Below are 24,339 nucleotides of genomic sequence, written 5' to 3' on the forward strand. Positions count from 1 at the left end.
TCCACAGGGTATGGCATGGCATTGCAAGATGGAGTGATAGCCTTCCTTCTTCAAGATCTCTTTTACCCTGTACAAATCTCCCACTTTACCACCACCAAAGCATCCCCAGACCATCAGATTGCCTCCACCATGCTTGACAGATGGCGTCAAGCACTCTTCCAGCATTTTTTTAAATGATCTGCGTCTCACGAATGTTCTTCTTTGTGATCCGAACACCTCAAACTTAGATTCGCCTGTCCATAACACTTTTTTGCAAATCTTCCTCTGTCCAGTGTCTGTGTTCTTTTGCCCATCTTAATCTTTTCATTTTATTGGCTAGTCTGAGATATGGCATCCTGGAGTCGCCTCTTCACTGTTGATGTTGAGACGGGTGCTTTGCGGGAATTATTTAAAACTTCTTTGGGATCGGTGTCCCATCTACGGGACGGTTGAGCTGACGTAGGCTAATGCAATTAGCATGAGGTTGTAAGTAACAAGACTATTTCCCAGTACATAGACATATCTGATATTGGCAGAAAGGTTAAATTCTTGTTAATCTAACTGCACTGTCCAAATTACAGTAGCTATTACAGTGAAATAATACAATGCTATTGTTTGAGGAGAGCTTTGAACATTTGAAAAGTTATTAATAAACAAATAGGCATATTTGGGCAGTCTTGGGCAATTTTGAATAGTCTAAAGCTTTGCGCATACACTGCTGCCATCTAGTGGCCAAAATCTGGGCTGTCCCTGGGCTGGAATAATACATTATGGCCTTCCTCTTGCATTTCAAAGATGAAGGTACAAAACAATACAAAAAAACTGTAGTTTTTTTCTTTGTATTATCTTTTATCAGATCTAATGTGTTATATTGTCCTACATTCCTTTCACATCCTTCCACAAACTTCAGTCTTTCCTTTCAAATGGTATTAAGATTATGCATATCCTTGCTTCAGGGCCTGAGCTAAAGTCAGTTAGATTTAGGTATGTCATTTCAGGTGAAAATTGAAAGAAATGGGCGGATCCTTAAGAGGCTGCCAGTTGAGGACTTGTGAGGCGTCGGTTTCCCGAACCAGACACTATAATGTACTTGTCCTCTTGCTCAGTTGTGCACCGGGGCCTCCCACTCCTCATTCTATTCTGGTTAGAGCCAGTTTGCGCTGTTCTGTGAAGGGAGTAGTACACACACAATTTATCAAATAGAAAAGCCATCATCTCTCAGAACATGAATAGACTGACAAGTTTCCGAAGAAAGTTCTTTGTTTCTGGCCATTTGGAGCCTGTAATCGAACCCACAAATGCCGATGCTCCAGATACTCAACTAGTCGAAGAAGGGCAGTTTTATTGCTTCTTTAATCAGGACAACAGGTTTCAGCTGTGTTAACATAATTGCAAAAGGGTTTTCTAGGATCAATTAGCCTTTTAAAATGATCAACTTGGATTAGCTATAAACTATCAAAGTAAAGAAAGTTGCACACTCCATGTATAATCTCCCAGCAATTTAATGGGTATTAACCAACGTTTCGGCATCACTGTGCATTCCTCACCCTGAGGAATATTCACCGTTAGTAAGCACGTCCACACAAACAATTTTTCTGGGTGTGCCCCAGCTCATTTAAAAATAAATCTACTATTAAACTTGGATTAGCTAACACAACATGCCATTGGAACACAGGAGTGATGGTTGCTGGTAATGGGCCTCTGTACGCCTATGTAGATATTCCATTAAAAATTTGCCGTTTAAAGCTACAATAGTCATTTACAACATTAACTACGTCTACACTGTATTTCTGATTAATTTGATGTTATTTTAATGGACATTTCAAAAACAAGGACATTTCTAAAGTGACCCCAAACTTTTGAACGGTAGTGTATCTTGTCTGCTAAATTAAAACAGGCCTACAGCCTATGGGATCGTGCATAACCAGATAACATACTGTAGGCCAACTCATATTCTGTTCTTCTGAAATACATTTTCTGGTCAGGCACAGAAGAGATTATTATAATCACCAATGTTCCTTTTTAGTGATGACTTGTGTTTACCTAAATCTTTGTGTTAACTTGCTGGGACAATTCAACAAATGACAGAGCACACCTTTCATTTACCATGCTGAGTATTGCTTTACGAAAGACTATTAAAGGTGGCAACTATAAAGCCGATACTCTACCAGATCTGGATCTCTTGTTCTTCTATTATTTCCCAGTATGACCAATTTCCCTAAAACAAATATGTAGTTCTGTGATTTGTAACACTGTTGTTTCAATGATGAGTCAGTGTAAGGACTGATGCTGGAGACGAGAAGCAAGTACATGGAGTGAACATTTAATGGAAAACGGACAAGAAATAAATGTAACGACATCGATACTGACACGGGGAACAAACTGAGGAGCAGACAGATATAGAGGGGCAATCAACAAAGTAAAGGAGTCCAGGTGAGTCCAATGAGTGCTGATGCATGTAATGGGCAGCCTCCAGCGCCAGAGAGGAGAAGCGGGAGCAGGTGTGACAGTCAGTCTAGGTAAATCATTAGTTCTGGTGGCAAAAATGTGCCAAATCCCATGGTTTTTAAGATGAGATCAACCAAACAGAATGTTTCATCGTTGTTTCTCAGTCAATTTCAATGAGCATGTGAACATTCCAACATGTCTCAACCTTTCTTTATCAGCCTGCAAAGATTCTATTGAATAGACTCCCATACAACACGATTTATAACATTTTGGGAGAAGATATCATATATCAATTTGATCAGGGGCTTGCAGGGAACAATATAATACCATCAAACCTTTGCCACCCCAAAGTGGCCAAACTTTTGCTCTGGCCCATGGACTGACTACAAGGATAAGTTTGATGTCGGACAATAACAATAGAATGGTCATGATGTGATGCATGCCAAAGACGGTAAGATGAAAGGCGACCTTCATACTGGGAATTTGGCGGGACTTTTAAACACAAAGCCGAAATCATAACTAGGTCAGTTGACGGAAATAAATGTACAGGCTTTGTCACAGGCAATACCTTTCAGATATAGAAAAAAAGTCAGCAAAAACTTTGAATGCTAAAGTTGGCTGGTTTTTGTCTCTGTTTAAAATGGATCTCTCTCTCCCTCTCAATTAAATTAAATTCAACTCAATTCAACTCTCCCTCTGTGACAGTTATTATCAGCGTGGCTATCACTCCTCTCCTCTATTCATTCACACCATCCTGGCAAGAGGGAATTATTCTCTATGAGGGACTGTGGCAAGAGGCTGCAACCAATTCTCACACCAGAACACACTTGTCTATCTAGCTGCCTATCTTTCTCACTCCATCTGTCCAACTGTCTGTCATGTCTGTGAGCAGACTAAGCACCAACAGTAACATTATCTAAGGAGCACGAGTTGCGTACATAAAGAGCAGTGTGATCTTTCAAAGATTTTTTTTCTAAGTGTGTGATCATAAAAACAGGCACTGCTGTAAAACTAGCTAGCTCTTCTCTGCCATTTATCTCTCCTGTAGTTTAGTGAGAGGAGAGGAGTGAATAAAAAGGTTTGAGACAGTGACAGTCTGTGACACCTGATAGACATGCTGATAATAACTGTCACCTGGAGAAAGAGGGAGAAAGAGGGAGAAATATCAATTTCAAACAGAGATGAAAACCAGGTAACTTTAGCATGAAAACTTTTTGCCAACATTTTTTGTTGCGTACATAAAGATGTGTGTGATCATAAAAACAGACACTGCAGTAACTATTTCTTATTTTAAGAACAAATTGTTATTTACAATGACGGCCTACCAAAAGGCAAAAGGCCTTCTGCGAGGGCTGTGATTCCAAATAAAAAATAAATTAAATATAGGACAAAACACACATCCCGACAAGAGAGACAACACTACATAAAGAGAGACCTAAGACAACAACATAGCAAGGCAGCAACACATGACAACACATCATGGTAGCGACACAACATAACATCAACATGGTAGCAGCACAAAACATGGTACAAACATTATTGGGCACAGACAACAGCACAAAGGGCAAGAAGGTAAAGACAACAATACATCACACGAAGCAGCCACAACAGTCAGTAAGTGTCCATTATTGAGTCTTTGAATGAAGAGATTGAGATAAAACTGTCCAGTTTGAGTGTTGTTTGCAGCTTGTTCCAGTCGCTAGCTGCAGCGAACTGAAAAGAGGAGCGACCCAGGGATGTGTGTGCTTTGGGGACCTTTAACAGAATGTGACTGGCAGAACGGGAGTTGTATGTGGAGAATGAGGCCTGCAGTAGATACCTCAGATAGGGGGGAGTGAGGCCTAAGAGGGTTTTATAAATAAGCATCAAACAGTGGGTCTTGCGACAGGTATACAGAGATGACCAGTTTACAGAGGAGTGATGAGGAGCATATAAGGAGCATTGGTGGCCGAATGGTAAAGAACATCTAGCCGCTCGAGAGCACCCTTACCTGCCGATCAATAAATGATGTCTCCATAATCTAGCATGGTCATCTGAATCAGGGTTAGTTTGGCAGCTCGGGAGAAAGAGGGGCGATTACTTTAGCCTGCAGCTTTGACATGTGCTGAACTAGCTAACTCTTCACTGCCATTTTTGTAACCTTTATTTAACTAGGCAAGTCAGTTAAGAACAAATTCTTATTTACAATGACAGCCTAACAACAATGGGTTAAACTGCCTTGTCCAAGGGCAGAACAACAGATTTTTACCTTGTCAGCTCAGGGATTTGATCTAGCAACCTTTCGGTTACTAGTCCAACACTCTAACCACGAGGCTACCTGCCGCCCCAAATGAGTGAGAGGAGAGGAGTGAAGAGAGAGGTGTGAGTGGGAAGACTAAAACACACATTATAAACAAGTGTACACACACACATACATAAGCATGCACACACACTTCACAAGCTATACTATAGAATGCATACTCTCCCCTCTTTCTGTGTCCACTCTATGGACCATTCTTATTTCCATCTCTCTAGTCTAATTCTCCATTATTTCCTTTCAAATTAAAATTCCATCAAGCTTTATTGTCATGACAATGCAGTGCTCTGCCAACTGCCTTCCAGTGGCGTCCATGGCAACGGCCCTCCGGCCGAGCATTCGGTACCCGCCAGGCACACACACATACCACCACCAACCCTCATCAGACAGGTAGTGGAGGAGTGACAAGAAGGCATTTTTTGCTGCATCGGCCAAGGGAAACAACAGTCCATATAACGTTAATACACTTCAACAGCAGGTAGCCTAGTGGTTAGAGTGTGGGTCAGTAACTGAAAGGTTGCTGGACCGAATCCCTGAGCTGACACATTTTTTAAAAATCTGTCATTTTGCCCCTGAACAAGGCAATTAACCCACTGTTCCCCGGTAGTCTGTCATTGTAAATAAGAATTTGTTCTTAACTGACTTGCCTCGATAAATAAAGGTAAAACATTTTTTTAACAGTAACTAGGCCTAATGGCAGGCAAGCAGGGGCCTATAAAAGAAGCTATCAGTCTAACTGCATGCCACATTGACAGCAGGACTCAGGACAGTTTGTTTAGTGGGAGAGTTTAGCTTCATAGCCACTGACACACAAACAAACACAGAAACATGCACACACGCAGACATGCAGGCACATGCACGCTCACACGCATGTAGAGATTCACACAAATACACAACATGTCATTAACAGACCAGAGGCAGGAAGGCTGATACTTTTACAACCTGGATCATTCTGTTGTTAAGATATCACTAAGTTTGAGTCCTATGACCACTATCTCTTCTCATGTAACCACCAACTTACATGCAATAACATCTGGTTCTTCTTATTCAAATTGAACGGGCCATCACTATGCAACTGAATACCTGAACATTGATTCTACTACTCCAAACTACTGTAGCACAGGGTATCAGAATGTTCCTCCCTGCTATACTAGCCTTACAGGTTGGAGTCCTACAGTATATCACTAGCTGAAAGGTCATTTTGCTATCATAATGAGTAGCAATCAATCAAAACGAATCACAATGGCGTGCTTTTCATGACAATAGCTTGACGTGTCCATGCATATTTACATTGACTTAGCCTGACTAACCCTCAGTCCAAAGTGAGGACCATAGAGATATAATGAATATATTGTATTTTTTTAAGGTAATGGTTCCGTACTCCACACACAATGTTTTTTGTATAAAGCTTCATTTTTTAAATAAAAAATGTATCTCACTGCATCAGAGATAGCATGTAGGACCTTCGGAGTGAGATGGAGAACATTCGTCAACAGCCCTAGCTCCCTATAAGAGCAAAGGGCTTAAATAAAAGTAAGTCAAGGGATACACAGACGTTTCATTTAAAAGCCTTCTTCAGTGGGAGGTAAAGAAACAAACAGCAGAGCTATCATGGGTTCATTCCTCGTTCAAAGCAAGCGGTAACACTGATATGCAATCTATGACAATTACCACTCCCCTCCCAGAGAGGCAGAGAAAGACAGTGGTTTAGGCACTTTGTGGCCCCAGGGAGCTCTGGGGTTCAGAGGGGGTGGGGCTAGGGAACACTACTGACAAGACAACCTCAGGGGGGTAACTAAGAGAGGAAAAGAGACACCTCTTTTCATGTTCCTCTGTTTATGTCTGTACAGGTGATGGGCGGGACACCGCCGCAACCACAACCAATCAGAGCAAGAGAGACGAATGATTCACTCTCATATGACCCCAATAGAAATAAGTTGTGCAATCTTTGGTGGTTTAAAATGTAGTGTATTACATTTTGTGTGGCTGGAATGTGTTTTCAAATGGCCAAATAAATCCAATGAAAAATATACAAATGCCAAAATAGATTCTACATTTACTGGTGCACACAATACACACACACACACAAACAAACATCACCACCTTGGAATATTACCCCTGTGGTTAACCAGGGTCAGCTGACAAAAACTGATCTGGAATCAGATATTGGGGATGCTTTCTAAACAAGCCTCCGACCCCTGCCCTGTTGATACCTCATCATGTGAGGTTTTGGGTTTAGTGAATGATTTGTCCCAAATACAATGCTTTAAGTTTTTGAAATATTTAGGACTAATTTATTCCTTGTCACCCATTCTGAAACTAACTGTAGCTCTTTGTTAAGTGTTGCAGTCATTACAGTCGTTGTAGTAGCTGACGTGTATAGTGTATAGTTATCCGCATACTGGCTTTTTTTTTCTTAAGTAAAGATTGAAAAAAGTAAGGGGCCTAGACAGCTGCCCTGGGGAATTCCTGATTCTACCAGAATTATGTTGGAGAGGCTTTCATTAAGAACACCCTCTGTGCTTTGTTAGACAGGTAACTCTTCATCGACAATATAGCAGGGGGAGTAAAGCCATAACACATACGTTTTTCAAGCAGCAGACTATGATTGATAATGTCAAAAGCAGCACTGAAGTCTAACAAAACAGCCCCCACAATAGTTGTATCATCAAACCAATCATCAGTCATTTGTGTAAGTACTGTGCGTGTTGAATTTCCTTCCCTATAACTATGCTGAAAGTCTGTTGGCAATTTATTTACTGTAAAAAAGCATTGTATCTGGTCAAACACAGGTTTTCCAAAACTTTACTAAAGGTTGGTAACGGGATGATTGGTAGGCTATTTGAGCCAGTAAAGGGTTTTTTACTGCTTGTTGGTAGCGGAATGACTTTTGCTTCCCTCCAGGCCTAAGGACACACACTTTCTAGTCGGCTTAAATTGAAGATATAGCAAATACGAGTGGCAATATCGTCCGCTATTATCCTCAGTAATTTTCCATCCAAATTATCAGACCCCAGTGGCTTGTCATTGTTGATAGACAACAATAATTTTTTCACCTCTTCCACACTCACTTTACGGAATTCTTGTCTTTCATAATTTGGTCAGATATACATGGATGTGTAGTGTCAGCGTTTGTTTCTGGCATGTCATGCCTAAATTTGCTAATCTTGACAATTAAAAAATTATTAAAGTAGTTGGTTTTGTAATGAATGAGCCATCTGATTCAATGAATGATGGAGCTGAGTTAGCCTTTTTCCCCAAAATGTAATTGAAGGTGCTTCAAAACTTTTTACTATCATTCTTTAAGTCCTTTATCTTTGTTTCATAGTTTAGTTTCTTCTTCTTTTTATTCAGTTTTCTCAATTTGCAGTATGTTTGCCAATCGGTTGTGCAGCCAGACTTATTTGCCATTCCCTTCGCCTCATCTCTCTCAGCCATACAATTTTTCAATTCCTCATCAATCCACAGGGTTTTAACAGTTTTTACAGTGATTTTCTTAATGCCCCAATATCTCTGTTCCACATGTTTTCTTTCTAATTAATCCAAAAGACTCTGGAGATATGGTATTGTGAGGGTGAGGGTACGCGTAACCCTTTACAGTCATATCCATATACAGGTTGAAAATGGCATATATTGGGCACTGATAAACGGCTAAATTGTAACTTAGAGGCTGTACAGTAACACACTATACATGCCGTCAGAGCTCCAGCTTTGCACTTCACAGCGCTGTATGGGTTTTGACCTACAGCCGTTCTGAACTTGAGCACCTCGCACGACAAGAAATTGCCCCCATCCTCCCGCTAATTTGGCAACTTTTGCTCATTTTTTGTTGTCCACCTGACTCAGATTGAGATTTATAATGGACCGTTTTTGGATTGCGTAAACAACAAAAGTATTTGTGTGAGGGTGGGGGTGCAGGGTTGTGTTCCAAAAAAACGAATACAAATACTAGTTCCTTAAGGCACAGCTAGGAGAGCTAGACAAAAGCACATTATAGTCATAAAAATGCATTGAAATTACTTGGAAACTCTATATTTGTTGGAGAGGTGTGTGGCCACTTGGAGACACAAGTTAGTCCTCTCACTCAAACCCTTGTCCTATTTTTGTCTTTTGTTGCACCAACCCAACATTTTACAGGAATATTCTTATCATGTAACTGAATGTATCCAGAGTATTTTCAGATTTCGTAATCAACAAATGTGAAAAGTACTGTAAATGTAAAATTCACATAAAATCAACATTGTAATGTTTGGATTCAGTCTTGTGTCAGGTGAACTTTTGTGCCCTCAGCTTTGCTCTAAAAACTTCCAAAAATCTCAAAACTGTTCCCTTTCAATTGCTACCATGGTTATGCAAATGCTTTTCATATTTATTCTGTAACAAACATTTCAATTAACCTTATCCATATAGGCCAATTCCCACAAGTATAAAGGGATTAGGTCAAATCAATTGGAGAGTACAACTCAAAAGTGCCAGCCCTACTCCTCTTCACCCTGAACCACAACTATCACCCTAACAGTGTACAATAAGTGGTACAATACAAGAGCTAAAGGGCCAAAGAGAGTCTTACAGCAACATTACCTCCTGAGCTTAAATAAAAGAGCACAGAAATGTTCCATACGCACAAAGAGCTTATTTCTCTCAAATAAGTGAGCATTTCTCCTTTGCCAAGATAATCCATCCACCTGACAGGTGTGGCATATCAAGAAGCTGATTAAACAGCATGAGCATTACACAGGTGCACTTTGTGCTGGGGACAATAAAACAACAATAAAAGGCCACTCTAAAATGTGCAGTTTTATCACACAACAGAATGCCACAAATAACTCAAGTTTTGAGGGAGTGTGCTGTTGCCAGAAAATTGAACATTCATTTCTCTACCATAAGCCGCCTCCAATGTCGTTTTAGAGAATTTGGTATGTCCAACCGGCCTCACAACCACAGACCGCATGTATGGCGTTGTGTGGGTGAGCGGTTTGCTGATGTCAACATTGTGAACAGAATGCCCCCATAGTGGCTGTTATGGTATGGGCAGGCATAACCTACAGACAATGAGCACAATTGCATTTTATTGATGGCAATTTGAATGCACAGAAATACTGTGACGAGATCCTGAAGCCCATTGTGAAGCCTATTTTTTATTAGGTATCTATGACCAACAGATGCATATCTGTATTTTCAGTCATGTGAAATCCATAGATTGATGCCTAATGAATTGATTTCAATTGACTGATTTCCTCATTAGAACTGCAACTCAGTAAAATCCTTGAAATTGTTGCATGTTGCGTTTATATGTTTGTTCAGTATAGGATCATCTTACCTTTCCCAAATCTTAACCGTAACCATTGTAGGGGGATACCCCTAAACAGAGCTTAGATCAGTATCTGGCTAGGGGCAACAAAGTAAATAATACAGCCAATGAGGAGCCAGTGTCTTACCTTCAGGTTCTAGCGTAGCCTCTTCCTCGGCGACAGTGTACGGTGGCCTCGCCACAGTAGCCATCACTAGGGACAGCAGGACGGCGGTGAGCAGCCAGGCCCACGAGGCCATCCTGTTAGAGGAGGGCAAGTCTCCCCCCCATCCCCCCCTCCTCAGGCTCCGCCTCCCCCTGGACACTGATCCCATCTGAAGGGCTCCACCCAATCATCAACTGCAGGCTGTGTGGCCTGTCACTCACTGTGAATTCCCCCAATCACCTGGGCTGAGGAAATGCTGTGGGCGGGACAAGAAAGTTGGGAAAAGAGTGGTAGGTAGGTAGGTAGGTAGGTAGGTAGGTAGGTAGGTAGGTAGGTAGGTAGGTAGGTAGGTAGGTAGGGAGGGAGGGAGGGAGGTAGGGAGGTAGGAATAGATTGAAGGGAAAGGTAGGCAGGGGTTACATTATTTTATAATGTGGGGGGAAAGGATGAGGGAGAAGAGGGAGAAAACCAAAAGAGGAAAATTTGTATTGACGTAGAAAATGAAGCAATTCTGCATTTACACCACAGATGTAGAATCTTAATTTGAAAATGTAAACTTGTAGTGTATTCAAGGTTTAAAAAGGCTTCTAAAGTTTGTAATTTCCACTTTAAAATGTCAGACTTGATTTGGCCTAACAAAAAAATATACCAACCCCTACAAAAAATGTCCATTAATTATAATCCACATTTCCTGTTGCTGCAGGATTATTTTCCTGCTGTAGCAAATTGACTCAAATTAAGATCCTACGTCTGTATACTATACTCTGCTAAACTCTCTTGTCTCTATTTCTTACCTGTCTCACCTATTCAAATAGCACGTATAGAAAGAGTGGGTATGAGAGACGGAGAGAGTGTCACAAAATGCTGTCAAACAAGCCTTGCCACAGACATACCAAAGCTCTGATGCACCTCAGCTCAGCACACAACCACACTACACCTACCTTTACGTCCAACCCATTGTCGCAAATCCTCACGTTCACAATTACAATACACGCCGCATGAGTATGTAGCATTTCTATTGAGTGGATTTGATGCTTGCATTCTAAGGCTGAAATGATTGTGGACTACAACAAAAGGACGTGGCAGTAGTGGAGCAGGTTAAGAGCTTCAAGTTCCTTGGTGTCTACATCACCAACAAACTAACATGATCCAAGCACACCAAGACAGTCGTGAAGAGGGCAAGACAAAAATAATTCCCCCTCTGGAGGGTAGTGCGTATGGCCCAGTATATCACTGTGGCCAAGCTTCCTGCCATCCAGCTCCTCTATAACAGGCGGTGTCAGAGGAAAGCCCTAAAAATTGTCAAAGACACCAGCCACCCTAGTCATAGACTCTTGCATGGCAAGCGGTACCGGAGCGCCAAGTCTAGGTCCAAGAGGCATCTAAACAGCTCCTACCCCCAAGCCATAAGACTCCTGAACATCTAATCAAATGGCTACCCAGACTATTTGCATTGCCCCACCCCCCTCTTTTACGCTGCTGCTACTCTGTTATGATCTATGCATAATCACTTTAATAACTCTACCTACATGTACATACTACCTCAACTACCTCAACTAACTAGTGCCCCCGCACATTGACTCTGTACTGGTACCCCCTGTATATAGTCTCGCTATTATTATTTTACTGCTGCTCTTTAATTATTTGTTACTTTTAATTCTTATTCTTTCAGGTATTTTTTATTTATTTTAATTGCATTGTTGGCTAAGGGATGGTAAGTAAGCATTTCACTGTAAGGTCTACCTGTTGTATTCGGCGCATATGACAAATAACATTTGATTTGATCACATTGAAGTGAAGTTTTACATATATAAACAGTTTCTCAGAGAATCAGCATTGAATAGACTTTGTTAGTTATTAAGAAAAAAATATGTATCACTAGGCTATGTAGGTACTGTAGTTATTACCATTTCACTAACACAATTATTATTATTGTTATTGTGGTTATTATTATTATTATAACTGAAAATGTCCAGTTGTGGAATATCAAATTCCACCAAACATCACTGTCTTCTGATCCGAGAGAGCAGGCAACAATCAATAATCAAATCATCCAATACTGATAGTATATGTCTTATCCTTGTGCGCAACCTGTTGCTTTCCATTTGAAGTCGATTTATTAAAGAATATGCATACTTATCAGTTGCTAAATAAATTAACTTAATTGTAGCCCTATGATTATGCATTTTATAATTGAAATGGAATACACAAGGACACATCAATCTATTGGCCAGAAATCTGTGGTGGTGCATTCCGATTTAACAGTCTCTGGAGGTTTGGAGCCGGCTGCACCGAGACCCCTGTAGTGCCTTCTGCTACAGCTGCGATGTATTGATTGGTTTACCCAGGAAGATACATATACTACCTTTCAAAGGTTTGTAGTCACTTTAGAAATGTCCTTGTTTTTGAAAGAAAAACAATTTTTTTGTCAATTAAAATAACATCAAATTAATCCAAAATACAGTTGTATACATTGTTAATGTTGTAAATTACTATTGTAGCTGGAAGCAACTGATTTTTTATGGAATATCTACATAGGCATACAGAGGCCAATTATCAGCAACCATCATTCCCGTGTTCCAATGGCACGTTGTGTTAGCTAATCCAAGTTGATCATTTTAAAAGGCTAATTGATCATTAGAAAACCATTTTGCAAGTATGTTAGCACAGCTAAAAACTGTTGCCCTGATTAAAGAAGCAATACAACTGAAGCAATGGCCTTCTTTTGATTTGCAAAGTATCTGGAGCATCAGCATTTGTGGGTTCGATTACAGGCTTAAAATGGCCAGAAACAAATAACTTTCTTCTGAAACTTGTCAGTCTATTCTTGTTCTGAGAAATGAAGGCTATTCCATGAAAGAAATTGCCAAGAAAATGAAGATCTAGTACAACACTGTGTACTACTCCCTTCACAGAACAGCGCAAACTGGCCCTAACCAGAATAGAATGAGGAGTGGGAGGCCCCGGTGCACAACTGAGCAAGAGGACAAATACATTAGTGTCTAGTTTGAGAAACAGAAGCCTCACAAGTCCTCAACTGGCAGCTTCATTAAATAGTACCCGCAAAACACCAGTCTCAACGTCAACAGTGAAGAGGCGACTCCGGGATGCTTGCCTTCTAGGCAGAGTTCCTCTGTCCAGAGTCTGTGTTATTTTGCCCATCTTAATATTTTATTTTTATTGGCCAGTCTGAGATATGGCTTTTTATTTGCAACTCTGCCTAGAAGGCCATCATCCCGAAGTCGCCTCTTCACTGTTGACATTGAGACTGGTGTTTTGTACTATTTAATGAAGCTGCCATTAACAACATTAACAATGTCTAGACTGTATTTCTGATCAATTTGATGTTATTTTAATGGGCAAAAAAGGGCATTTCTAAGTGACCCCAAACCCCACAGAAACTTTGAAAGGTGTCTATAGATTCTGGTTCATCTCTAATGAGGTTGTCACTAGTTACCACAGCCACAAAATCATAATTATGGCTAAACCCTGGCCTATTTCTACAATTTCTCTACTTAAAATCATATTTTTAAGCTAACGCTAGCTGACTAAACTCAATTCCACGATTTACGATGGAGTTGAGTAAAGGGTGGACTGGAGCTCCGACGACACTAAAAACTACGTATTTATAGCCCGCATTTCTTTGGATGCTGAAATCCAGACAGAATAGCCCGCATTTTTGGGGTGCTGAAATACGTTTTTTTTATAAAGACATTGGAACTCCAGTTTGCCCACACTCGACGCCGCTCAACGCCATTGTAAATCGTGGAGTTGAGTTTAGTCGGCTAACCTAACCCTAACCAAGCAGCTTTCCTCATGTCTTACCCTAACCTTAAATGAAGACCAAAAAGCTCATTTTGGTTTTCATTCATCTTTAGGGTTGGGTTTAAAGTCATAGTTATGGCTAAACCCTGCCTATTTTTACAATTTATCTTCTTAATATCTGATTTTAAACCTAATCCTAGCCGGCTATACTCAAGTCCACGATTTACAATGGATTTGAGCAGCGACTAATGTGGCCGAGCTCCAACATCACATAAAATTAAGATTTTAACAAAAATCTACAGATTTCAGCACCCAAAGAATAGCCCACATTTCTTTGGGTGCTGAAATCCAGAATAGCCCACATTTCTTTGGGTGCTGAAATCCAGAATAGCCCGAATTCTTTAGAGTGCTGAAATCCGTAGTTTTTTATAAAAACGTTAGAACTCCAGTATGCCTACTCTAGTCGCTGCTCAACTCCATCTTAAATCGTGGAATTGGGTTTAGTCGGCTAACCAAACCCGAACCACACTGCTAACCTTACTCCTAACCATAACCTTAAATTAAGACGAAAAATCTAATTTAGACTTTCATAAATTTTTAAGAAATAGATCATTTCGACTTTGTGACTGTGGTAACCAGTAACAACCCTCTAATGACCCGGGCATTACATCATGGGATGTTGCCTGTGGCCTGAATGCATCCCTCTCGTGCAACGTGATTGGACCAGGCTAGAGTGGGCAGGCTACCTTGTTTTAGGATGATGGTTTACTTACAAATCGATAAGTCGTCTATTTTGTTTCTCAATAGTCTATTGCAAAGCAAAGGGAAATGGACACTGTAGGCCAGCGGAGCAAGGTAACTGACAATTCATGGGTAATTTTTTGTATCGACAATTCGCCTAGGTCTAGCCTACTTTTGCTGATGTAGGTGTTTTAGATCTATCCAGTGTATAGCCTATAGCTTTGACAAACGCTTTATGAGTTGCTGCTGTCAACAACATGACGTCCAACAACAAGTTCGGACTCATGAGGGCTTTTCCTTATATGCATATCCACACGTTTTCCTGGCCCCCATGTAAACCAAGGCTTCTGAATAACATTTATTCCGCTGATTGAATTCCTATTGATATTCAAATCATTTGTTAAAACACAACGTGTTAATTGTAATTGGCACCATAAATGCAATGTAGAAAATTAAGCAAAGTAATAAATAACCAAAACAATGTTGTTATAATGAACACTCATGGGTGCTGCAACCATTGCTTGAATTGTATTTTTGTAATTGAGGGGAAGACATGGTAAACGTTGCCATAATGGCAGCTGTTATTGAATGAAAAATATTATATTTTTCAGAAATGGCAAAAACGAGCTCTTGTTTCGTTGTAGAAAATGAGTAGGTCTACATTATATTAGCAATGTATTATGATTCGACTGTCAAATCAAGTTCGCTATTAAAGTAGCCTATGCATAACATGTGTAATTTCACAACTCTTTAGAATAACAAATTAGGTTAATCTCTCATGATTTAAAAAAGTTATTAACAATAAATCACATTGCATGCGCGTGATGATCATTTGTGTAGCAAACTGGTTCCCCATAAAGATTTCTAAAACTTGGAAACATTACAAATTAGCTATATTCTCCATTATTCTAGGACGAATATAACAATAACTATTTGAAATCTATGCCCACAATAAAACTGCCAGAATACTTACCACGAATAACTACGAAGTCTGAAAGACCTCCGAGTCGCATGCACGGAAAAGGCAGGAGGCGTGTACCCTATAGTCCTCACGGAGCGAATTCTCTTCACATTACCAAAAATGCCAAGAAACGATTTTTATTACCCTCAAATCCAACGAGCAACAACTCAGATCACTGGCGAGACTCTTAAATCCCGAAATTACTGGTGTTCCATTGCACTTGAAAAATGTTGAATTGAAATGCATACATCCTTGAAAAGAACTTGAAATAGTTAGCTAGCTAACGTTACGTCTCCAAAACTTTTCTTATTCAGCAAGTTCATACAGTTTCTTCAACTCAAAACATGTCAGTGTTCCACCGCGAGCGCACTCTTCATCCAAACGAAGGGCCTATGTACTTTATGAAGAAGTAATGCGTAAAAAATATATATAAATTCCAAAAAGAAGAATCCATCAATTTATGATCTCTCACGGCAGAACGTCTTCTTCCCGGAAAATCATAGTAGTACTGTCCTCAGACGCTTTTTCGGGTTTTAGAAGATTTGTTCTGCTCCTTACGTCCTCACACACACACACACACACAACCCCCTCCTCCCTCACTTCAGTGGGTATCACTCCCCCCTGAAATTCGATCCGTTTCCTGGCTCTGAATTCCTCCGCCAATCAAACCTCAGTGTCTACCTCTTTCTACGCTTTTGCCTAGAAAGAAACTACGAGCCTTCCTTGCTCTGTACGCCGAAGGAGAGAGAGAGCTCAACCTACGGAGCTCACTACAAACGTTGTACTGTATAGGTAATAGGGGTTCTCCTCTACCCCTCGTTGGCTTGGCGCAACTTGCAGTAACTACGCCCCCGTGCGGACACAACACCTGATGCGCACAAGTCATATGTAGAATAGCAATAGGGAATGCATGTATTATTACCATGTTGTATATCATGAATAATGTTGACATACGGGAGCAGTAGGCTTGTTGTCTATTGCCTATCATTCTCACAGGGTTCGGGTACAGTGTTTTGTATGAGATGAGCCCCCCTCCCCCATTTCAAGGGGCCCTGAAAAAGAGTTGGAAACTGAGCTGCACTTCCTTAACTCCTGCCAAATGTATGGCCATAGAGAGTAGAGACACATATTTCCCTCAGATTAAACAGACCAACAAAGAATTCTAAAACAAATCCAAGTTTGATAAACTCCCATATCTATTGGGTGAAATACCACAGTAGCATGATTTGTGACCTGTTGCCACAAGAAAATGGCAACCAGTGAAGAACAAACACCATTGTGAATGCAACCCATATTTATGTTTATTTATTTTCCCTTTTGTACTTTGTCTATTTGCACATTGTATATAGCCATAATGACATTTTAAATGTCTCTATTCCTTTAGAACCTTTGTGAGTGTAATGTTTACTGTTGATTTTTATTGTTTAATTCTCTTTTGTTTATTATCTATTTCACTTGCATTGGCAATGTAAACACATGTTTCCCATGCCAATAAAGCCCTGTGAATTGAGTGGAGTGGAATAGAGAGAGAGATGGAGGGAGGGAGGAAAGGAGGGAGGCAGAGGACTACTAATCTCTCCCTAAAGTTATTTTTTGTTCTCTTCCAGTAGTGAGTAGAATGTGTGTTTATAGGAAGGAACCCTCCCATATTCAGGATGAATAGAGCAGCTAATAAGGCTGTTACCAAACGCGAGGTGGTGTGCTGTGAATGGAGCGTTCTCTATCTCTGTTTTTCTCTCCCTTTCACTCGCTATTGCAGTAAAGCCATCAGAGAGATGAAGGTGACAGCTTGGTTCGAAACAAAGAGGGGGGGGGGGGGGTTAGAGGAGAAGGGGTGAGAAAGAGTTCTGCTGCAGTTTACTCCCAATACAAGAACGACAAGGAAGTCATTCAAGCAAACTCCCCTGTTCCTTCACCTAACCCTATTTGCAACTTTCCATTTTCACCACCTTTTGAACAGCATGTATTTTTGAATGAAATTTCATCATGTTGGGTTTCTTTAGGCTATTGCCTTGGTTGGGCCCATGTGCTACTAGTTCGCTATTGTCTTCCTGTCCCTAATTAGGTGGTGGACCAAAGCCTTAATAAGGATCGTACCCTTTTCTTAAATTTTCGCCTAAAATGACATGCCCAAATCTAACTGCCTATAGCTCAGGACCTGAAGCAAGGTTAATCATATTCTTGATAGCTTTTGAAAGGAAACACTTTGAAGTTGGTGGAAATGTGAAATTAATGTACGAGAACACATTAGATCTGGTAAAATGTAATACAAACGAAAAAACATGCGTTTTCAAAAAATAAATCATCATCTTTGAAATGCAAGAGAAAGTCCACACTTTCAGATAGGAGTCTAGGTGTAATTTAGATTTTGGCCACCAGATGGAAGCAGTGTGTGTGTGTGCAAAGTTTCAGACTGATCCAGTGAATAATTACAGTACTGCACAATATGTTGTATCAAGTCTGCCAGGAGTTTGCCCAAATGTCCCGAATTGGTCAATTGATACATTTTCAAGTACATAACTATAGAGAACTTTCAAAAATATTATGGTAATACAAAATTTACGTTTTTTTAGGTGGTGGACACTCCAAGGAATGTCATACATGATGGATCATTAGCTTATAGATCTAGACGAATAATTAGACCAAGGCGCAGCGTGAATAGAGTTCCACATTTTAAGGATAGTGAAACTTCCAAAACAACAAAGATATGACGATCGTGAAATACTTAGTGCACATAGGCACTCATACAAAACAATATCCCACATAGCAGGTGGGAAAAAGGACACACTACATATTCTCCCCAATTAGAGGCAACGATTATCAGCTGCCTCCAATTGGGAACCATATACACACACCAACATAGAAAAATAATATCTAGAATCCCCCCTAGTCACGCCCTGACCTAAAACACCATAGAGAACCCCAAGGGCTCTCCATGGTCAGGGCGTGACACAAAGACAGTGGTGGGTCAAACTGTAGACCTCAGTTCCTACATTTGAACATTTATCAAACAAAACTATGCTACATTTTATCTCTGGGACCCTCAGGATGACAAATCAGAGCAAGATTACTGAATGTATCAAACCAGTTGCCGTGATAAAAGTTTTTTGTTGTTGTGCACTCTCCTCAAACAATAGCATGATATTTTTTTACTGTAATAGCCACTGATTTCTGCCCATATAAGACATGTCTATGTCCCGGAAAGTTGGCTGTTGTATACAACGTCATTCTAGTCACATTAGCAACAACCATCCTGGTTTAGGGACACAGATCCCATAGAGGTTTAAAACATGAATTTGATCGATCCCCATCACGGGAGGAGCAGATTTTTTGTATAACTATATGACAGTAAAACACTGTTATGATAACTATAACATTTTTTGGCACCTTCAAATCTTGCACATTTTCTCATAAAGAGGTATATTTCAACACTTAGCCGCTCAGGCAAATTTGCCAACTACTAAACAGTTGATCTGATCTCCCGTTCATACCCCTTGTGATAAAGGCAGCCGATGGCCTGCTTCTATCAACTTTGTAAACACACCCTCTTGTGAAAACGCGAGCTGCTTTCTAATGAAGAGGAACAGATATAGCTTGTCTTGATTATATGAAGAGATAACTCTGTTGACCATTTAGCCAATTTATTGAAAGCTAGCCAATGTTACTAACCTATCCAGCTACTGTACAGTGCAATCGGAAGGTACTCAGACCCCCATACCTTTTTCACATTTTGCTACGTTAAAGCCTTATTCTAAAATTGTTTTTTTTTATTCCCTCATCAATATACAGACAATACCCCATAATGACAAAGCGAAAACAGGTTTTTAGACATTTTTGCAAATGTATCAAAAATAAAACACCGAAACAGCACATTTACTCAGTACTTTGTTGAAGCACCTTTGGCAGCAATGACAGTCTTGAGTCTTCTTGGGTATGATGCAAGAAGCTTGGCACACCTGTATTTGGGGAGTTTCTCCCATTCTTCTCTGCAGATCCTCTCAAGCTGTCAGGTTGGATGGAGAGCATTGCAGCACAGCTATTTTCAGGTCTCTCCAAAAATGTTGGATCAGGTTCAAGTCTGGGCTCTGGCTTGGCCACTCAAGGATATTCAGCAACTTGTCCTGAAGCCACTCCTGCGTTGTATTGGCTGGGTGCTTAGGGTCGTTGTCTTGTTGTAAGGTGAACCTTCACCCCAGTCTGAGGACCTGAGTCCTCTGGAGCAGGTATTCATCATCTGTACTTTGGTCCGTTCATCTTTCCCTCGATCAAGACTAGTCTCCCAGTCCCTTCCGCTGAAAAACATCCCTACAGCATGATGCTGCCACTATGCTTCACCATAGGGATGGTGCAAGGTTTCCTTCAGCTGTGATGCTTGGCATTCAGGCCAAAGAGTTTAATGTTGATTTCATCAGACCAGAGAATCTTGTTTTTATGGTCTAAGAGTCCTTTAGGTGCCTTTTGACAAACTCCAAGTGGGCTGTCATGTGCCTTTTACTGAGGAGTGGCTTTCGTGAAGGCCTGATTGGTGGAGTGCTGCAGAGATGTTGTCCTTCTGGAAGGTTCTTCCATCTCCACAGAGGAACTCTGGAGCTCTGTCAGAGTGACCATCGGGTTCTTGGTCACCTCCCTTACCAAGGTCCTTCCCCCCCAATTTCTCAGTTTGGCCGGACGGCCAGCCCTTGGTGATTCCAAACTTCTTCCATTTAAGAATGATGGAGGCCACTGTGTTCTTGGGAACCTTCAATACTGCCCCAGATCTGTGCCTCGACACAACCCTGTCTCGTAGCTTTACGGACAATTCGTTCAACCTCATGGCTTGGTTTTTACTCTGACATGCATTGACAACTGTGGGACCTTATATAGACAGGTGTTTGCCATTCCAAATCATGTCCAATCAATTTAATTCCTGATTTGCATCGTAACAGAGACTCCTTGTGGCGGGCCAGAAGCATGCAAGCTGACTTCGGTCGTCAGTTGAACGTGTTTCCTCCAACACATTGGTGCAGCTGGCTTCCGGGTAAAGCGGGCGTTTGGCAGGTCATGTTTTGGAGGATGCATGACTCGACCTTCGCCTATCCCGAGCCTGTTGGGGAGTTGCAGCGATGAGACAAGATGGTAATTGGATCGCAATTGGATATCATGTAAAAGGGGGTAAAAATAAAAAAAAGGTATTTCTGTTTATATTTTTTATACATTTGCAAACATTTCTAAAACCTGTTTTTGGTTTGTCATTATGGGGTATTATGGGGTATTGTGTGTAGATTGATGAGGACATTCTTTTATTAAGAATAAGGCTATAACGTAACAAAATGTGGAAAAAGTTAAGGCATCTGAATGGTTTACGAATGCACTGTACCTAAGTCACCCAATCCAGTATCCCTACACATTGAATACGTTCCTGGCACTGACCTGTATATACTGCAATCTCCTGTTCTTTAAAGGAGAATTCCTCTCTGGGGGAATCTTGGCTTGTTTTCATAATTTCTGAGGCATTTCTAGGACAGTGAGATGTGTTTCACACATAATTTCCCAGGAGGAAGGCAGGTCAGGACTTCGCGGCTGAAAGATACACCCTATGACAGCTTCTGGTGTTTTGATGGGGGGGGCGAGATCTAAAAATGCATGTAGTCCTGCTTTGTGAGATTTCGCAAAGGTTCTATGTTATACTGATTGCACTATACATTTTTGTGGATGTAGATATGGTTGTCCTTGTTAGATAGAGCCATTGGACTTCTTTCAGCGATGTTCTTATGGGCTGATTCATTGCTAAATATACAAGCAGACACATTTTTTGCAGTCTCTTAAATACTACAACTTGTGTTTGGTGGTGCATTGTGCTCTGGCCCCCATCCTTTCCCCAGGCAGGCTTTATTTAAATGTATTTATTTATGTATTTTATTTCACCTTTATTTAACCAGGTAGGCTAGTTGAGAACAAGTTCTCATTTGCAACTGCGACCTGGCCAAGATAAAGCAAAGCAGTTTGAAACATACAACAACACAGAGTTACACATGGATTAAACAAACATACAATCAATAATACAGTAGAAAAATCGACATACAGCATGTGCAAATGAGGTAGGATAAGAGAGGTAAGGCAACAAATAGGCCATGGCAAAGTAATTACAATATAGCAATTAAACACTGGGATGGTAGGATGTGCAGAATATGAATGTGCAAGTTGAGATACTGGGGTGCAAAGGAGCAAGATAAATAAATAAATAAATACAGTATGGGGATGAGGTAGATTGGATGGGCTATTTACAGATGAGCTATGTACAGGTGCAGTGATCTGTGAGCTGCTCTGAGAGCTGGTGCTTAAAGCTAGTGAGGGCGGTAAGAGTCTCCAGCTTCAGAATTATTTGCAGTTCATTCCAGTCATTGGCAGCAGAGAACTGTAAGGAGAGGCAGCCAAAGGAAGAATTGGCTTTGGGGGTGACCAGTGAGAAATACCTGCTGGAGCACGTGCTACAGGTGGGTGCTGCTATGGTGACCAGTGAGCTGAGATAAGGCAGGGCTTTACCTAGCAGAGACTTGTAGATGACCTGGAGCCAGTGGGTTTGGCGACGAGTATGAAGCGAGGGCCATCCAACGAGATCATACAGGTCGCAGTGGTGGGTTGTATATGAGGCTTTGGTGACAAAACGGATGGCACTGTGGTAGACTGCATCCAATTTGTTGAGTAGAGTGTTGAGGCTATTTTGTAAATGACATCGCCAAATTCGAGGATCGGTAGGATGGTCAGTTTTACGAGGGTATGTTTGGCAGCATGAGTGAAGGATGCTTTGTTGCAATATAGGAAGCCGATTCTATATTTAATTTTGGATTGGAGATGTTCAATGTGAGTCTGAAAGGAGAGTTTACAGTCTAACCAGACACCTAGGTATTTGTAGTTGTCCACATATTCTAAGTCAGAACCGTCCAGAGTAGTGATGCTGGACAGGCGGGCAGGTGCGGGCAGCGATCGGTTGAAGAGCATGCATTTAGTTTTACTTGCATATAAGAGCAGTTGGAGGCCACAGAAGGAGAGTTGTATGGCATTGAAGCTCATCTGGAGGTTAGTTAACACAGTGTCCAACAGAATGGTGTCTTCTGCGTAGAGGTGGATCAGAGAATCATTGATGTATACAGAGAAGAGAGTCGGCCCGAGAATTGAACCCTCTGGCATCGCCATAGAGACTGCCAGAGGTCTGGACAACAGGCCCTCCGATTTGAAATACTGAACTCTATCGGAGATGTTGTTGGTGAACCAAGCGAGGCAATCACTTGAGAAACCAAGCTGTTGAGTCTGCAAAAAATAATGTTGTGATTGACAGAGTTGAAAGCCTTAGCCAGGTCGATGAGTATGACTGCACCGTAATGTCTCTTATCGATGGCGGTTATGCTGTTGTTTAGGACCTTGAGCGTGGCTGAGGTGCACCCCTGACCAGCTCTGAAACCAGATTGCATAGCGGAGAAGGTACGGTGAGATTCGAAATGGTCGGTAATCTGTTTGTTAACTTGACTTTCAAAGACCTTAGAAAGGCAGGGTAGAATAGATATAGGTCTGTAGCAGTTTGGGTCTAAAGTCTCTCCCCCTTTGAAGAGGGGGATGACCAGACGATGGGAATCGTCTGGTCAGATGGGAATCTCAAAGATGGGAATCTCAGACGATACGAAAGAGAGGTTGAACAGGCTAGTAATAGGGGTTGCAAACATTTTGGCAGATCATTTTAGAAAGACAGGGTCCAGATTGTCTATCCCGGCTGATTTGTAGGGGTCCAGATTTTGCAGCTCTTTCAGAACATCAGCTGTCTGGATTTGGGTGAAGGAGAAGTGGGGGAGGTTTGTGTGAGTTGCTGTGGGGAGCGCAGGGCTGTTGACTGGGGTAGGGGTAGCCAGGTGGAAAGCATGGCTAGCCGTAGAAAAATGCTTATTGAAATTCTCAATTATTGTGGATTTATCGGTAATGACAGTGTTTCCTAGGCTCATTGCAGTGGGCAGCTGGGAGGAGGTGCTCTTATTCTCCATGGACTTTACAGTGTCCCAGAACTTTTTTGAGTTGTACTACAGGATGCAAATTTCTGTTTGAAAGCTAGCCTTAGCTTTCCTACCTGCCTGTGTATATTGGTTCCTAACTTCCCTAAAAAGTTGCATATCACGGGGGCTATTTGTTGCTAATGCAGAACACCACAGGATGTTTTTGTGCTGGTCAAGGGCAGACAGGTATGGAGTGAACCAAGGACTATATCTATTCCTAGTTCGATTTTTTTTTAATGGAGCATGCTTATTTAAGATGGTGAGGAAGGCACTTTTAAAGAATAACCAGGCATCCTCTACTGACGGGATGAGGTCAATATCATTCCAAATCAAATCAAATCAAATCAAATTTATTTGTCACATACACATGGTTAGCAGATGTTAATGCGAGTGTAGCGAAATGCTTGTGCTTCTAGTTCCGACAATGCAGTAATAACGAACAAGTGATCTAACTAACAATTCCAAAAAAAACTACTGTCTTATACACAGTGTAAGGGGATAAAGAATATGTACATAAAGATATATGAATGAGTGATGGTACAGAGCAGCATAGGCAAGATACAGTAGATGATATCGAGTACAGTATATAGATATGAGATGAGTATGTAAACCAAGTGGCATAGTTAAAGTGGCTAGTGATACATGTATTACATAAGGATGCAGTCGATGATATAG

General features: G+C 41.0%; 1 protein-coding gene across 5 annotated transcripts in view; it reads right to left on the reverse strand.

Annotated features, from left to right (window-relative positions):
- LOC109865572 (fibroblast growth factor receptor 2) overlaps positions 1–16,427 on the reverse strand; it is a 98,782-nt gene extending 82,355 nt beyond the window's left edge. For all 5 annotated transcript variants that reach the window (XM_031799140.1, XM_031799139.1, XM_031799137.1 and 2 more), the window contains exons 1-2: positions 15,659–16,427; positions 10,162–10,435 (exon numbers count right to left, since the gene is read on the reverse strand). In XM_031799140.1, coding sequence (XP_031655000.1) covers positions 10,162–10,348 — 187 coding nt within the window. In that variant the 5' untranslated portion in view covers positions 10,349–10,435; positions 15,659–16,427. The remainder of the gene's footprint in view (positions 1–10,161; positions 10,436–15,658) is intronic.
- Between the last annotated feature and the right edge of the window lie 7,912 nt (positions 16,428–24,339).

This window comes from Oncorhynchus kisutch, linkage group LG20 (genome assembly GCF_002021735.2).
Source record: "Oncorhynchus kisutch isolate 150728-3 linkage group LG20, Okis_V2, whole genome shotgun sequence".
NCBI lineage: Eukaryota > Metazoa > Chordata > Actinopteri > Salmoniformes > Salmonidae > Oncorhynchus > Oncorhynchus kisutch.